The following is an 18,177-nucleotide window of genomic DNA, read 5'->3' as shown; positions in this document are numbered from 1 at the left end:
ACATGATAGAGAGGAGGGTGGTGTTTCTCTACCAGTAGGGTGAGTCAACATGACAGAGAGGAGGGTGGTGTTTCTCTACCAGTAGGGTGAATCAACATGACAGAGAGGAGGGTGGTGTTTCTCTACCAGTAGGGTGAGTCAACATGAGAGAGAGGAGGGTGGTGTTTCTCTACCAGTAGGGTGATTCAACATGACAGAGAGGAGGATGGTGTTTCTCTACCAGTAGGGTGAGTCAACATGACAGAGAGGAGGGTGGTGTTTCTCTACCAGTAGGGTGAGTCAACATGACAGAGAGGAGGATGGTGTTTCTCTACCAGTAGGGTGAGTCAACATGAGAGAGAGGAGGATGGTGTTTCTCTACCAGTAGGGTGAGTCAACATGAGAGGAGGGTGGTGTTTCTCTACCAGTAGGGTGAGTCAACATGACAGAGAGGAGGGTGGTGTTTCTCTACCAGTAGGGTGAGTCAACATGACAGAGAGGAGGGTGGTGTTTCTCTACCAGTAGGGTGAGTCAACATGGCAGAGAGGAGGGTGGTGTTTCTCTACCAGTAGGGTGAGTCAACATGACAGAGAGGAGGGTGGTGTTTCTCTACCAGTAGGGTGAGTCAACATGACAGAGAGGAGGGTGGTGTTTCTCTACCAGTAGGGTGAGTCAACATGAGAGGAGGGTGGTGTTTCTCTACCAGTAGGGTGAGTCAACATGACAGAGAGGAGGATGGTGTTTCTCTACCAGTAGGGTGAGTCAACATGACAGAGAGGAGGGTGGTGTTTCTCTACCAGTAGGGTGAGTCAACATGACAGAGAGGAGGGTGGTGTTTCTCTACCAGTAGGGTGAGTCAACATGAGAGGAGGGTGGTGTTTCTCTACCAGTAGGGTGAGTCAACATGAGAGGAGGGTGGTGTTTCTCTACCAGTAGGGTGAGTCAACATGACAGAGAGGAGGGTGGTGTTTCTCTACCAGTAGGGTGAGTCAACATGAGAGGAGGGTGGTGTTTCTCTACCAGTAGGGTGAGTCAACATGACAGAGAGGAGGGTGGTGTTTCTCTACCAGTAGGGTGAGTCAACATGACAGAGAGGAGGGTGGTGTTTCTCTACCAGTAGGGTGAGTCAACATGATAGAGACGAGGGTGGTGTTTCTCTACCAGTAGGGTGAGTCAACATGAGAGGGAGGGTGGTGTTTCTCTACCAGTAGGGTGAGTCAACATGATAGAGACGAGGGTGGTGTTTCTCTACCAGTAGGGTGAGTCAACATGAGAGGAGGGTGGTGTTTCTCTACCAGTAGGGTGAGTCAACATGATAGAGAGGAGGGTGGTGTTTCTCTACCAGTAGGGTGAGTCAACATGAGAGGAGGGTGGTGTTTCTCTACCAGTAGGGTGAGTCAACATGACAGAGAGGAGGGTGGTGTTTCTCTACCAGTAGGGTGAGTCAACATGATAGCGAGGAGGGTGGTGTTTCTCTACCAGTAGGGTGAGTCAACATGATAGAGACGAGGGTGGTGTTTCTCTACCAGTAGGGTGAGTCAACATGATAGCGAGGAGGGTGGTGTTTCTCTACCAGTAGGGTGAGTCAACATGATAGAGACGAGGGTGGTGTTTCTCTACCAGTAGGGTGAGTCAACATGATAGCGAGGAGGGTGGTGTTTCTCTACCAGTAGGGTGAGTCAACATGATAGAGACGAGGGTGGTGTTTCTCTACCAGTAGGGTGAGTCAACATGAGAGGAGGGTGGTGTTTCTCTACCAGTAGGGTGAGTCAACATGATAGAGAGGAGGGTGGTGTTTCTCTACCAGTAGGGTGAGTCAACATGACAGAGAGGAGGGTGGTGTTTCTCTACCAGTAGGGTGAGTCAACATGATAGAGAGGAGGGTGGTGTTTCTCTACCAGTAGGGTGAATCAACATGACAGAGAGGAGGGTGGTGTTTCTCTACCAGTAGGGTGAATCAACATGACAGAGAGGAGGGTGGTGTTTCTCTACCAGTAGGGTGAGTCAACATGACAGAGAGGAGGGTGGTGTTTCTCTACCAGTAGGGTGAGTCAACATGGTAGAGGGGAGGGTGGTGTTTCTCTACCAGTAGGGTGAGTCAACATGAGAGGAGGGTGGTGTTTCTCTACCAGTAGGGTGAGTCAACATGAGAGGAGGGTGGTGTTTCTCTACCAGTAGGGTGAATCAACATGACAGAGAGGAGGGTGGTGTTTCTCTACCAGTAGGGTGAGTCAACATGAGAGGAGGGTGGTGTTTCTCTACCAGTAGGGTGAGTCAACATGACAGAGAGGAGGGTGGTGTTTCTCTACCAGTAGGGTGATTCAACATGGCAGAGAGGAGGGTGGTGTTTCTCTACCAGTAGGGTGAATCAACGTGGCAGAGACGAGGGTGGTGTTTCTCTACCAGTAGGGTGAGTCAACATGAGAGGAGGGTGGTGTTTCTCTACCAGTAGGGTGAGTCAACATGATAGAGAGGAGGGTGGTGTTTCTCTACCAGTAGGGTGAATCAACATGACAGAGAGGAGGGTGGTGTTTCTCTACCAGTAGGGTGAGTCAACATGACAGAGAGGAGGGTGGTGTTTCTCTACCAGTAGGGTGAGTCAACATGACAGAGAGGAGGGTGGTGTTTCTCTACCAGTAGGGTGAATCAACATGACAGAGAGGAGGGTGGTGTGTCTCTACCAGTAGGGTGAATCAACATGACAGAGAGGAGGGTGGTGTTTCTCTACCAGTAGGGTGAGTCAACATGACAGAGAGGAGGGTGGTGTGTCTCTACCAGTAGGGTGAATCAACATGACAGAGAGGAGGGTGGTGTTTCTCTACCAGTAGGGTGAGTCAACATGATAGAGAGGAGGGTGGTGTTTCTCTACCAGTAGGGTGAGTGAACATGACAGAGAGGAGGGTGGTGTGTCTCTACCAGTAGGGTGAATCAACATGACAGAGAGGAGGGTGGTGTTTCTCTACCAGTAGGGTGAGTCAACATGACAGAGAGGAGGGTGGTGTTTCTCTACCAGTAGGGTGAGTCAACATGAGAGAGAGGAGGGTGGTGTTTCTCTACCAGTAGGGTGAGTCAACATGACAGAGAGGAGGGTGGTGTTTCTCTACCATTAGGGTGAGTCAACATGAGAGAGAGGAGGGTGGTGTTTCTCTACCAGTAGGGTGAGTCAACATGACAGAGAGGAGGGTGGTGTTTCTCTACCAGTAGGGTGAGTCAACATGACAGAGAGGAGGGTGGTGTTTCTCTACCAGTAGGGTGATTCAACATGGCAGAGAGGAGGGTGGTGTTTCTCTACCAGTAGGGTGAATCAACGTGGCAGAGACGAGGGTGGTGTTTCTCTACCAGTAGGGTGAGTCAACATGAGAGGAGGGTGGTGTTTCTCTACCAGTAGGGTGAGTCAACATGATAGAGAGGAGGGTGGTGTTTCTCTACCAGTAGGGTGAGTGAACATGACAGAGAGGAGGGTGGTGTGTCTCTACCAGTAGGGTGAATCAACATGACAGAGAGGAGGGTGGTGTTTCTCTACCAGTAGGGTGAGTCAACATGAGAGAGAGGAGGGTGGTGTTTCTCTACCAGTAGGGTGATTCAACATGACAGAGAGGAGGATGGTGTTTCTCTACCAGTAGGGTGAGTCAACATGACAGAGAGGAGGGTGGTGTTTCTCTACCAGTAGGGTGAGTCAACATGACAGAGAGGAGGATGGTGTTTCTCTACCAGTAGGGTGAGTCAACATGAGAGAGAGGAGGATGGTGTTTCTCTACCAGTAGGGTGAGTCAACATGAGAGGAGGGTGGTGTTTCTCTACCAGTAGGGTGAGTCAACATGACAGAGAGGAGGGTGGTGTTTCTCTACCAGTAGGGTGATTCAACATGACAGAGAGGAGGGTGGTGTTTCTCTACCAGTAGGGTGAGTCAACATGGCAGAGAGGAGGGTGGTGTTTCTCTACCAGTAGGGTGATTCAACATGACAGAGAGGAGGGTGGTGTTTCTCTACCAGTAGGGTGAGTCAACATGACAGAGAGGAGGGTGGTGTTTCTCTACCAGTAGGGTGAGTCAACATGACAGAGAGGAGGGTGGTGTTTCTCTACCAGTAGGGTGAGTCAACATGAGAGGAGGGTGGTGTTTCACCAGTAGGGTGAGTCAACATGACAGAGAGGAGGATGGTGTTTCTCTACCAGTAGGGTGAGTCAACATGACAGAGAGGAGGGTGGTGTTTCTCTACCAGTAGGGTGAGTCAACATGATAGAGACGAGGGTGGTGTTTCTCTACCAGTAGGGTGAGTCAACATGAGAGGAGGGTGGTGTTTCTCTACCAGTAGGGTGAGTCAACATGACAGAGAGGAGGGTGGTGTGTCTCTACCAGTAGGGTGAGTCAACATGAGAGGAGGGTGGTGTTTCTCTACCAGTAGGGTGAGTCAACATGAGAGGAGGGTGGTGTTTCAGTAGGGTGAGTCAACATGAGAGGAGGGTGGTGTTTCTCTACCAGTAGGGTGAGTCAACATGACAGAGAGGAGGGTGGTGTTTCTCTACCAGTAGGGTGAGTCAACATGGCAGAGAGGAGGGTGGTGTTTCTCTACCAGTAGGGTGAGTCAACATGACAGAGAGGAGGGTGGTGTTTCTCTACCAGTAGGGTGAGTCAACATGATAGAGACGAGGGTGGTGTTTCTCTACCAGTAGGGTGAGTCAACATGAGAGGAGGGTGGTGTTTCTCTACCAGTAGGGTGAGTCAACATGACAGAGAGGAGGGTGGTGTGTCTCTACCAGTAGGGTGAATCAACATGACAGAGAGAGGAGGTGGTGTTTCTCTACCAGTAGGGTGAATCAACATGACAGAGAGGAGGGTGGTGTGTCTCTACCAGTAGGGTGAATCAACATGACAGAGAGGAGGGTGGTGTTTCTCTACCAGTAGGGTGAGTCAACATGACAGAGAGGAGGGTGGTGTGTCTCTACCAGTAGGGTGAGTCAACATGACAGAGAGGAGGGTGGTGTTTCTCTACCAGTAGGGTGAGTCAACATGACAGAGAGGAGGGTGGTGTTTCTCTACCAGTAGGGTGAGTCAACATGACAGAGAGGAGGGTGGTGTTTCTCTACCAGTAGGGTGAGTCAACATGACAGAGAGGAGGGTGGTGTTTCTCTACCAGTAGGGTGAGTCAACATGAGAGGAGGGTGGTGTTTCTCTACCAGTAGGGTGAGTCAACATGACAGAGAGGAGGGTGGTGTTTCTCTACTAGTAGGGTGAGTCAACATGAGAGGAGGGTGGTGTTTCTCTACCAGTAGGGTGAGTCAACATGATAGAGACGAGGGTGGTGTTTCTCTACCAGTAGGGTGAGTCAACATGAGAGGAGGGTGGTGTTTCTCTACCAGTAGGGTGAGTCAACATGATAGAGAGGAGGGTGGTGTTTCTCTACCAGTAGGGTGAGTCAACATGAGAGGAGGGTGGTGTTTCTCTACCAGTAGGGTGAGTCAACATGACAGAGAGGAGGGTGGTGTTTCTCTACCAGTAGGGTGAGTCAACATGATAGCGAGGAGGGTGGTGTTTCTCTACCAGTAGGGTGAGTCAACATGATAGAGACGAGGGTGGTGTTTCTCTACCAGTAGGGTGAGTCAACATGATAGCGAGGAGGGTGGTGTTTCTCTACCAGTAGGGTGAGTCAACATGATAGAGACGAGGGTGGTGTTTCTCTACCAGTAGGGTGAGTCAACAGTATAGCGAGGAGGGTGGTGTTTCTCTACCAGTAGGGTGAGTCAACATGATAGAGACGAGGGTGGTGTTTCTCTACCAGTAGGGTGAGTCAACATGAGAGGAGGGTGGTGTTTCTCTACCAGTAGGGTGAGTCAACATGATAGAGAGGAGGGTGGTGTTTCTCTACCAGTAGGGTGAGTCAACATGACAGAGAGGAGGGTGGTGTTTCTCTACCAGTAGGGTGAGTCAACATGAGAGAGAGGAGGGTGGTGTTTCTCTACCAGTAGGGTGAGTCAACATGAGAGGAGGGGGTGGTGTTTCTCTACCAGTAGGGTGAGTCAACATGATAGAGAGGAGGGTGGTGTTTCTCTACCAGTAGGGTGAGTCAACATGAGAGGAGGGGGTGGTGTTTCTCTACCAGTAGGGTGAGTCAACATGATAGAGAGGAGGGTGGTGTTTCTCTACCAGTAGGGTGAGTCAACATGACAGAGAGGAGGGTGGTGTTTCTCTACCAGTAGGGTGAGTCAACATGAGAGAGAGGAGGGTGGTGTTTCTCTACTAGTAGGGTGAGTCAACATGAGAGGAGGGTGGTGTTTCTCTACCAGTAGGGTGAGTCAACATGAGAGAGAGGAGGGTGGTGTTTCTCTACCAGTAGGGTGAGTCAACATGAGAGGAGGGTGGTATTTCTCTACCAGTAGGGTGAGTCAACATGACAGAGAGGAGGGTGGTGTTTCTCTACCAGTAGGGTGAGTCAACATGATAGCGAGGAGGGTGGTGTTTCTCTACCAGTAGGGTGAGTCAACATGATAGAGACGAGGGTGGTGTTTCTCTACCAGTAGGGTGAGTCAACATGATAGAGAGGAGGGTGGTGTTTCTCTACCAGTAGGGTGAGTCAACATGATAGAGACGAGGGTGGTGTTTCTCTACCAGTAGGGTGAGTCAACAGTATAGCGAGGAGGGTGGTGTTTCTCTACCAGTAGGGTGAGTCAACATGATAGAGACGAGGGTGGTGTTTCTCTACCAGTAGGGTGAGTCAACATGAGAGGAGGGTGGTGTTTCTCTACCAGTAGGGTGAGTCAACATGACAGAGAGGAGGGTGGTGTTTCTCTACCAGTAGGGTGAGTCAACATGAGAGAGAGGAGGGTGGTGTTTCTCTACCAGTAGGGTGAGTCAACATGAGAGGAGGGTGGTGTTTCTCTACCAGTAGGGTGAGTCAACATGATAGAGACGAGGGTGGTGTTTCTCTACCAGTAGGGTGAGTCAACATGAGAGGAGGGGTGGTGTTTCTCTACCAGTAGGGTGAGTCAACATGATAGAGAGGAGGGTGGTGTTTCTCTACCAGTAGGGTGAGTCAACATGACAGAGAGGAGGGTGGTGTTTCTCTACCAGTAGGGTGAGTCAACATGAGAGAGAGGAGGGTGGTGTTTCTCTACCAGTAGGGTGATTCAACATGATAGAGAGGAGGGTGGTGTTTCTCTACCAGTAGGGTGAGTCAACATGACAGAGAGGAGGGTGGTGTTTCTCTACCATTAGGGTGAGTCAACATGACAGAGAGGAGGGTGGTGTTTCTCTACCAGTAGGGTGAGTCAACATGAGAGGAGGAGGTGGTGTTTCTCTACCAGTAGGGTGAGTCAACATGGCAGAGAGGAGGGTGGTGTTTCTCTACCAGTAGGGTGAGTCAACATGACAGAGAGGAGGGTGGTGTTTCTCTACCAGTAGGGTGAGTCAACATGGCAGAGAGGAGGGTGGTTTTCTCTACCAGTAGGGTGAGTCAACATGACAGAGAGGAGGGTGGTTTTGTCTACCAGTAGGGTGAGTCAACATGGCAGAGAGGAGGGTGGTGTTTCTCTACCAGTAGGGTGAGTCAACATGACAGAGAGGAGTCTTATTGTCTTGGCCTTTAGGCCACGGTCACAAGACATATGGTCACAAGACATATGAACTAACAGGTTATAGATCAAACTATGCCATCACCACAACACATAGGTTGGAATACGGCATTTTTTTCTGGCTTCCCTTGTGATTTTACCCAGGCACCGCTACTGCTGAGTGATATACTGAAACAGGTGTGGTGTGTGTGTGTGTGTGTGTGTGTGTGTGTGTGTGTGTGTGTGTGTGTGTGTGTGTGTGTGTGTGTGTGTGTGTGCTGCAGGGCTCAGGGACCACCGGAGCTCTTGACCTGGGCGGAGCCTCCACTCAGATCAGCTTTGTAGCCAATCAGGATGTGGCGGAGGAATCGGCGGAGAACGCTGTGACCTTCCGTCTGTATGGAAATGACTACTTCCTCTACACACACAGTTTCCTGTGCTACGGGAAAGACCAAGCGCTCAAACTGGCGCTTGCTCAGCAGACTCAGGTAATCTTGACCCCAGACCTCTAATCCTGATGTCTTACCTTTGATCCCTGGCTCATAACTCTGTGTGTCTGTCTGTGTGTCTGTGTGTCTGTGTGTCTGTCTGTCTGTCTGTCTGTCTGTCTGTCTGTCTGTCTGTCTGTCTGTCTGTCTGTCTGTCTGTCTGTCTGTCAGTCTGGGGACAGCTCAGTGCTGGACCCGTGTTTCCACCCAGGTTATAGTGTTGATCGAAGCTACTTTAGCGTGTACTCCAGCCCTTGCGTCATGGCTGGGAAACCCCTCATCTCCAGGGACAGTTTCACTCACGTAGGAACAGGAAACGCATCATTGTGCCAGGAAGTAGTCAGACGAATCTTCAACTTCAGTAGCTGCAGCTTCAGTCGCTGTTCTTTCAACAGGATCTACCAGCCACCACTACAGGGGCCGTTTGGGGTGAGCTTAACTTTTACCCTAACCCTACATTCTTAGAAAAAAGGGTTCCAAAAGTTTTTTTTTTTTTCGGCTGTCCCTATAGGATAACCCTTTTTGGTTTCAGGTAGAACCTTCATGGAACCCAAAAGGGTTCTACCTGGAACCAAAAGGGTTCTTCAAAGGGCACCTTCAACAGGGTCTTGTAAACCCCTGGTAACCCCTTCTGGGATTGAATGCAGAACACTTCTTAGTGATGAGAATGACAAGTTGTGAGAAAATTCTCAGAATCATCTGTCTTTTTAATTTAGCTGTCTCTTTCTGTCTCTCTCGGTCTGTCTCTTCTCTCTCCCTCTCTGTCTGTCTCTTCTTTCTTTCTGTCTCTCGCTCTCTCTCTCCCTCTCTTTCTGTCTCTCTCTCTCTGTCTCTCTCTCTCTCTTTCTGTCTCTCTCTCTGTCTCTCTCTCTCCCTCTCTGTCTGTCTCTCTCTGTCTCTCTCTCCCTCTCTTTCTGTCTCTCTCGGGCCGTGTCTCTTCTCTCTCCCTCTCTGTCTGTCTCTTCTTTCTTTCTGTCTCTTTCTGCTCTCTCTCTCTCTCTCTCTCTCTCTCTCCTTCTCTTTCTGTCTCTCTGTCTCTCCTCTCTCCCTCTGTCTGTCTCTTCTTTCTGTCTCTCGCTCTCTGTCTCTTCTCTCTCCCTCTGTCTGTCTGTCTCTTCTGTCTGTCTCTTCTTTCTGTCTCTCTCTCTCCTTCTCTTTCTGTCTCTCTCTGTCTCTCATCTCTCCCTCTGTCTGTCTCTTCTCTCCCTCTCTTCTTTCTCCCTCCCTTTATTTCTCTCTTGTCTCCTCTCTCCCTCCCTTTATTTCTCTCGTCTCACTTTTCTCTCTCCTCTTCCTTCTCTTCTCCTCTCTCTTCTCTGTTTCTCTCCTCTCTGTCTCTCTCTCAGGCATTCTCAGCATTCTACTTTGTGATGAACTTTCTGAACTTGACATCAGGCTCTCTGGAAAGCAGCAGGGAGAAGCTGGAGCGCTACTGTTCTAGACCCTGGACCCAGGTATATACACACACACACACGCTACTGTTCTAGACCCTGGACCCAGGTATATACACACACACTCACATGCTTACTGTTATACACCCTGGACCCAGGTATATACACACACACATGCTTACACATGATAAGACACACACTCTACAGACACATGGGTTTTGTATTGTAAATATGTGGTAGTAGATTAGTGGCCTGAGGGAACACACGTAATGTGGCAATTTTTTTAATGAAATATAAGGTTTTGTAATATTTTAAATTGTATATAACTACCGTAATGTTGCTGGACCCCAGGAAGAGTAGCTGCGCCTGGCAGGAACTAATGGGGATCCATAATAAACCCCAGGAAGAGTAGCTGCTGCCTCGGCAGGAACTAATGGGGATCCATAATAAACCCCAGGAAGAGTAGCTGCTGCCTCGGCAGGAACTAATGGGGATCCATAATAAACCCCAGGAAGAGTAGCTGCTGCCTCGGCAGGAACTAATGGGGATCCATAATAAACCCCAGGAAGAGTAGCTGCTGCCTTGGCAGGAACTAATGGGGATCCATAATAAACCCCAGGAAGAGTAGCTGCTGCCTTGGCAGGAACTAATGGGGATCCATAATAAACCCCAGGAAGAGTAGCTGCTGCCTCGGCAGGAACTAATGGGGATCCATAATAAACCCCAGGAAGAGTAGCTGCTGCCTTGGCAGGAACTAATGGGGATCCATAATAAACCCCAGGAATAGTAGCTGCTGCCTTGGTAGGAACTAATGGGAATCCATAATAAACCCCAGGAAGAGTAGCTGCTGCCTTGGCAAACTAATGGGGATCCATAATAAACCCCAGGAAGAGTAGCTGCTGCCTTGGCAGGAACTAATGGGGATCCATAATAAACCCCAGGAAGAGTAGCTGCTGCCTTGGCAGGAACTAATGGGGATCCTTAATTAATACAAATACATACACACAAAAGCACACATGCACTTTCTCCCAGTCACACTCCTCACTGCACTCGATGTGTAATGTGTGTGTGCAGATCAAACAGCAGCACCCTGATGTGAAGGAGAAGTATCTGGCAGAGTATTGTTTCTCTGGGAGCTACATCCTGTCTCTACTGACTGACGGGTACAACTTCACCTCAGACACATGGACAGACATCACGTTCATCAAGAAGGTCAGACACACACCTGGCAATATAAACAGGCCTGTATGAACATGTTATCTGTATTGATAGCTGGTGACTGTTAAGAGTTATGTTGTTAGTAGTTAAATATGCATTAATGTCACACTATCAGTCTTCAAGTTTCACTGTTTTATTGTCACGTGCACAAGTACAGTGAAATGCCTTTTGGGCTGTTTTCCCAACAATGCACTAATCAATATCACTATAGTACCACACAATAGACTAAAATAGAACAAAAACACAGTAGAAATCAGAAGAAAATGATAAAGAAAGTGTACTATATGCAGGGTCAGTACCATACTAACAATGTACAGGGATACTGGAGTGATGGAGGTAGATATGTATTGGGGTAAGGTGACTATATACAGGGTCAGTTCAGTACCATATTAACAATGTACAGGGATACAAGAGTGATGGAGGTGCGACCTGTACGCTCTCATTGGCTGGCCCTCACTTCATACTCATCGCCAAACCCACTGGCTCCAGGTCATCTACAAGACCCTGCTTATCCCACCTTATCTCAGCTCGCTGGTCACCATAGCAGCACCCACCTGTAGCACGCGCTCCAGCAGGTATATTTCACTGGTCACCCCCAAAGTCAATTCCTCCTTTGGCCTCCTTTCCTTCCAGTTCTCTGCTGCCAATGACTGGAACGAATTGCAAAAATCACTGAAGCTGGAGTCTTATATCTCCCTCAACAACTTTAATTAAGCATTAGTTGTCAGAGCAGCTAACCATTCATTGCACCTGTACACAGCCCATCTGTACACAGCCCATCTGTACACAGCCCATCTGTACACAGCCCATCTGTAGCCCATCTGTACCCAACTACCAACCCAACTACATCCCCATATTGTTCTTTATTTTTGCTCCTTTGCACCCCATTATCTCTACTTGCACATTCATCTTCTGCACATCTATCACTCCCGTGTTCAAATGCTAAATTGTAATTACTTCACCACTATGGCCTATTTATTGCCTTACCTCCCTAATCTTACTACATTTGCACACACTGTACGTACGTTTGTTTATCTTGTGTAACTTTGTGTCGCACTGCTTTGCTTTATCTTGGCCAGGTCGCAGTTGTAAATGAGAACTTGTTCTCAACTGTCCTACCTGGTTAAATAAAGGTTCAATTTAAAAAACACAGGTACACCTTGTGCTGGGGAGAATAAAAGACCAATCTAAAATATGCAGTTTTGTCACACAACACAATGCCACAGATGTCTCCAGTTTTGAGGGAGTAATTGGCATGCGACTGCAGGAATGTCCACCAGAGCTGTTGCCAGATAATTGAATGTTAATTTCAAATCAAAATCATCAAATCTCATTTTATTTGTCACATACACATGATAGGCAGATGTTAATGTGAGTGTAGCGAAATGCTTGTGCTTCTAGTTCCGACCATGTAGTAATATCCAACAAGTAATCTAACCTAACAATTTCACAACAACTACCTTATACACAGTGTAAAGGAATGAATAAGAATATGTACATAAAAATATATGAATGAACGGCATAGGCAAGATGTAGTAGATGGTATACAGTATATACAGAGTACAGTATACACATATGAGATGAGTAATGTAGGGTAACATTATATAAAGTAGCATTGTTTAAAGTGGCTAGTGATACATTTATTAAATACATTTTTTATCATTAAAGTGGCTGGAATTGAGTCAGCATGTTGGCAGCAGCCACTCAATGTTAGTGGTGGCTGTTTAACAGTCTGATGGCCTTGAGATAGAAGCTGTTTTTCAGTCTCTCGGTCCCAGCTTTGATGCACTTGTACTGACCTCGCCTTCTTGATGATAGCGGGGTGAACAGGCAGTGGTTCGGGCGGTTGTTGTCCTTGATGACTTGTCTTGATGGCTCTTTTTGGCCTTCCTGTGACATCGGGTGGTGTGGGTGTCCTAGAGGGCAGGTAGTTTGTGATGCATTGTGCAGACCTCACTACCCTCTGGAGAGCCTTACGGTTGTGGGCGGAACAGTTGCCGTACCAGGCGGTGATACAGCCTGGCAGGATGCTCTCGATTGTGCAGACCTCACTACCCTCTGGAGAGCCTTACGGTTGTGGGCGGAGCAGTTGCCGTACCAGGCGGTGATACAGCCTGACAGGATGCTCTCGATTGTGCAGACCTCACTACCCTCTGGAGAGCCTTACGGTTGAGGGCGGAGCAGTTGCCGTACCAGGCGGTGATACAGCCTGACAGGATGCTATTGTGCAGTCCTCACAGCCCGGAGAGCCTTACGGTTGTGGGCAGGATGCTCTCGATTGCCTGCATCTGATTGTGCATCACTACCCTCTGAAGCCTTACGTTTGTGGGTGTTTTGCCGTACCAGGTGACAAGCCAAATTTCTTCAGCCTCCTGAGGTTGAAGAGGCGCTGCTGAGCCTTCTTCACCACGCTGTCTGTGTGGGTGGACCATTTCAGTTTGTCCTTGATGTGTACGCCAAGGAACTTAAAACTTTCCACCCTCTCCACTACTGTCCCGTCGATGTGGATAGGGGGGCTGCTCCTCTGCTGTTTCCTGAAGTCCACAACCATCTCTTTTGTTTTGTTGACATTGAGTGTTAGGTTATTTCCTGACACCACACTCAGCCTGAGGGCCCTCACCTTCTCCCTGTAGGCCGTATTGTGTCGTTGATGGTAATCAAGCCTACCACTGTAGTGTCGTCTGCAAACTTGATAATTGAGTTGGAGGCGTGCATGGCCACGCAGTCATGGGTGAACATACAGGAGAGTACAGGAGAGGGCTGAGAACATATCCTTGTGGGGCCCCAGTTTTGAGGATCAGCGGGGTGGAGATGTTGTTGCCTACCCTCACCACTTGGGGGTGGCCCAGTGTCAGGAAGTCCAGGACCCAGTTGCACAGGGCGGGGTCGAGACCCAGAGCTTAATGATGTGTTTGTAGGGTACTATGGTGTTAAATGCTGAGCTGTGGTCGATGAACAGCATTCTTAAATAGGTATTCCTCTTGTCCAGATGGGTTAGGGCAGTGTGCAGTGTGATTGCGATTGTGTCGTCTGTCGACCTATTGGTGCGGTAAGCAAATTAGAGTGGGTCTAGGTGTCAGGTAAGGGTGGAGGTGACATGGTCCTTGACTAGTCTCTCAAAGCACTTCATGATGACGGAAGTGAGTGCTACGGGCTGCAGTTACCGTCGCTTTATTGGGAACAGGAACAATGGTGGCCCTCTTGAAGCATGTGGGAACAGCAGACTGGGATAAGGATTGATTGAATATGTCCGTAAACACACCAGCCAGCTGGTCTGAAGCATGCTCTGAGGGCGCGGCTCGGGATGCCGTCTGGGCCTGCAGCCTAGCAAGGGTAAACACGTTTAAATGTTTTGATTTGATTTGTGAAGGATAGCTTGGACATGACAGTGGCACTGTATTGCCCTCAAAGCGAGCAAAGAAGTTGTCCAGTTTGTCTGGGAGCAAGACATCCTGGTACGCGACGGGGCCGGATTTCCTCTTGTAGTCCGTGATTGACTGTAGACCCTGCCACATACCTCTCGTGTCTGAGCCGTTGAATTGCGTCTCTACTTTGTCTTTATACTGACGCTTAGCTTGTTTTATTGCCTTGCGGAGGGAATAGCTACACTGTTTGTATTCGGTCATGTTTCCGGTCACCTTGCCATGATTAAAAGCAGTGGTTCGCACTTTCAGTTTTGCGCGAATGCTGCCTTCAATCGACGGTTTCTGGTTGGGGAATGTTTTAATAGACGCTGTGGGTACAACATCACCGATGCCCTTGCTAATAAACTCCCTCACCAAATTAGCGTATTAATCAGTGTTGTTGTTCGACGCTATGCAAAATATATCCCAGTCCATGTGATCGAGGCAATCTTGAAGCGTGGAATCCGATTGGTCGGACCAGCGTTGAACAGACCTGAGCACGGGCGCTTCCTGTTTTAGTTTTAGTCTATAGGCTGGGAGCAACAAAATGGAGTCGTGGTCAGTGATTTTCCGAAAGGAGGGTGGGGGAGGGCTTTATATGCACCACAGAAGTTAGAATAACAACGATCCAGCCCGTGTTGCGCATTCGATATGCTGATAAAATTTAGGGATCCTTGTCCCTTGTTGTTTTAGGGATCAGCCTTGTTAAAATCCCCAGCTACAATAAATGCAGTCTCAGGATATGTGGTTTCCAGTTTTACATAGAGTCAAATGAAGTTCTTTCAGGGCCGTCGATGTGTCTGCTTGGGGGAGATATACACGACTGTGATTATGATCAAAGAAAATTCTCTTGGTAGATAATGTGGTCTGCATTTGATTGTAAGGAATTCTAAGTCAGGTGAACAAAAGACTTGCGTTCCTGTATGTTGTTATGATCACACCACGACTCGTTAAACATAAGGCATACACCCCCGCCCTTCTGACCAGAGAGATGTTTGTTTCTGTCAGCGCGGTGCGTGAAGAAACCAGGTGGCTGTACTGACTCTAACGTATTCAGAGTGAGCCATGTTTCCGTGAAACAAAGAACGTTAGTCTCTGATGTCTCTCTGAAAGGCAACCCTTGCTCGAATATCGTTTACCTTGTTGTCAAGTGACTGGACATTGGCGAGTAGTATGCTCGGGAGCGGTGCGCGATTTGCCTGTCTACGGAGCCTGACCAGAAGACCACTCCGTCTGCCCCTTCTGCGGCGCTGTTGTTTTGGGTCGCCGGCTGGGATCCTATCCATTGTCCTGGGTGGCGGACCAAACAGAGCATCCCCTTTGTGAAAGTTGTATTCCTGGTCGTAATGTTGAGTTGACGTTGCTCTTATATCAAATAGTTCCTCCCGACAGTATGTAATAAAACCTAAGATTTCCTGGGGTAACAATGTAAGAAATAACACATAAAAAAAAATGCGAAAGCGAGGTGGCCGTCTCTGTCGGCGCCGGAAGTCATAACTCCATCATTTCTCTAACATAAGCTGCCTTCAACGTCGTTTCGAGGATTTGGCAGTACGTCCGCTCACAACTGCAGACCACATGTATGGCGTCATGTGGGCGAGCGGTTCGCTGATGTCAACGTTGTGAACAGAGTGCCACATGGTGGTGGTGGAGTTATGGCGTAGGCAGGTATAAGCTACAGACAGCGAACACAATTGCATTTTATCAATGGTAATTTGAATGCAGAGATACCGTGACGAGTTCCTGAGGCCCATTGGAACATCACCTCATATTTCAGCATGATAAAGCACCACCTCATGTCGCAAGGATGTGTACACAGTTCCTAGAAGCTGAAAATGTCCTAGTTCTTCCCTGGCCTACATACTCACCAGACATGTCACCCATTAAGCATGTTTGGGATGCTCTGGATCGACGTGTACGACAGCATGTTCCAGTTCCCGACAAATATACAACATCTTTGCACAGCCATCGAAGATGAGTGGGACCACATTCCACAGGCCACAATCCCTGATCAACTCTATGTGAAGGAGATGTGTGACGCTGTATGAGGCAGATGGCGGTCACATCAGGTACTGACTGGTTTTCTGATCCTCTTCCCTACCCTTTCTTAAGGTATCTTTGACCAACAGATGCATATCTGTACTCCCAGTTATGTGAAATCCATAGATTAGGGACTAATGAATTCATTAATTATATGAACTGTAACTCAGTAAAATCTTTGAAATTGTTGCATGTTGCATTTATATTTCTGTTCAGCATATATCCTGAATCTGGTAATGAATGGTGTGGCTGTTGAACAAGTTGAGGAGACTAAATGACTTGCCGTTACCTTAGATTTAATCTTTTGACCATGATAGTTTACAATGGTTGTAAAGATGGGGAGAGGTCTGTCCGTAAAAAAGAGATGCTCGGGCCTCCCGGGTGGCGCAGTGGTCTAGGGCATCGCAGCGCTAGCTGTACCACCAGAGATTCTGGGATCTCGCCCAGGCTCTGCATCGCAGCCGGCTGCGACCGGGAGATCCGTGGGCGGCGCACAATTGGCCTAGCGTCGTCCGGGTTAGCGAGGGTTTGGTCGGTAGGGATATCCATCTCTCATCGCCCACTAGCGACTCTTGTGGTGGGCCGGCCGCAGTGCACGCTAACCAGGTCGCCAGGTGCACGGTGTTTCCTCCGACACATTGGTGCGGCTGGCTTCGGGTTGGATGCGCGCTGTGTTAAGAAGCAGTGCGGCTTGGTTGGGTTGTGTTTCGGAGGATGCATGGCTTTCGACCTTCGTCTTTCCCGAGCCCATATGGGAGTTGTAGCGATGAGACAAGATAGTAACTACTAACAATTGGATACCACGAAATTAGGGAGAAATGGGGATTAAAAAATGAATTTAAAAAGATGCTCAGATTTCTTGACACCACACTCCTAAAGCAGGTCCTGCGGGCTCTAGTTTGATTTATTGTCCATTCATGTGGTCAAGTGCTGCAAAGAAACACCTAGTTAAGCTGTAGCTGGCCCAGAACAAAGGCATGTCTTAATCTTCATTGTAATCAGAGGGCTGATATAAACACTATGCTGCCAGTCTCTCTTGGCTCAGAGTTGAGGAGAGACTGACTGTAATCAGAGGGCTGATATTAACACTATGCTGCCAGTCTCACTTGGCTAAGAGTTGAGGAGAGACTGACTGTAATCAGAGGGCTGATATTAACACTATGCTGCCAGTCTCTCTTGGCTCAGAGTTGAGGAGAGACTGACTGTAATCAGAGGGCTGATATTAACACTATGCTGCCAGTCTCACTTGGCTAAGAGTTGAGGAGAGACTGACTGTAATCAGAGGGCTGATATTAACACTATGCTGCCAGTCTCTCTTGGCTAAGAGTTGAGGAGAGACTGACTGTAATCAGAGGGCTGATATAAATACTATGCTGCCAGTCTCTCTTGGCTAAGAGTTGAGGAGAGACTGACTGTAATCAGAGGGCTGATATTAATACTATGCTGTCAGTCTCTCTTGGCTAAGAGTTGAGGAGAGACTGACTGTAATCAGAGGGCTGATATTAACACTATGCTGCCAGTCTCACTTGGCTCAGAGTTGAGGAGAGACTGACTGTAATCAGAGGGCTGATATTAATACTATGCTGCCAGTCTCTCTTGGTTAAGAGTTGAGGAGAGACTGACTGTAATCAGAGGGCTGATATTAACACTATGCTGCCAGTCTCTCTTGGTTAAGAGTTGAGGAGAGACTGACTGTAATCAGAGGGCTGATATTAACACTATGCTGCCAGTCTCTCTTGGCTAAGAGTTGAGGAGAGACTGACTGTAATCAGAGGGCTGATATTAATACTATGCTGCCAGTCTCTCTTGGTTAAGAGTTGATGAGAGACTGACTGTAATCAGAGGGCTAATATTAACACTATGCTGCCAGTCTCTCTTGGTTAAGAGTTGAGGAGAGACTGACTGTAATCAGAGGGCTGATATTAACACTATGCTGCCAGTCTCTCTGGCTCAGAGTTGAGGAGAGACTGACTGTAATCAGAGGGCTGATATTAACACTATGCTGCCAGTCTCACTTGGCTAAGAGTTGAGGAGAGACTGACTGTAATCAGAGGGCTGATATTAATACTATGCTGTCAGTCTCTCTTGGCTAAGAGTTGAGGAGAGACTGAC

The 18,177-nt window shown here is 48.4% G+C and overlaps 1 protein-coding gene across 1 annotated transcript in view; it reads left to right on the top strand.

Annotated features, from left to right (window-relative positions):
- Positions 1–18,177, top strand: part of LOC127929406 (ectonucleoside triphosphate diphosphohydrolase 1-like) — a 93,691-nt gene that overhangs the window by 61,944 nt on the left and 13,570 nt on the right. The window contains 4 exon segments of the mRNA XM_052517367.1: positions 7,809–8,012; positions 8,184–8,441; positions 9,359–9,466; positions 10,478–10,615. Coding sequence (XP_052373327.1) covers positions 7,809–8,012; positions 8,184–8,441; positions 9,359–9,466; positions 10,478–10,615 — 708 coding nt within the window.

The sequence above is a fragment of the Oncorhynchus keta genome, unplaced genomic scaffold (genome assembly GCF_023373465.1).
Source record: "Oncorhynchus keta strain PuntledgeMale-10-30-2019 unplaced genomic scaffold, Oket_V2 Un_scaffold_7257_pilon_pilon, whole genome shotgun sequence".
Classification (NCBI taxonomy): domain Eukaryota; kingdom Metazoa; phylum Chordata; class Actinopteri; order Salmoniformes; family Salmonidae; genus Oncorhynchus; species Oncorhynchus keta.
This window is presented reverse-complemented; position numbering and strand designations above follow the sequence as displayed.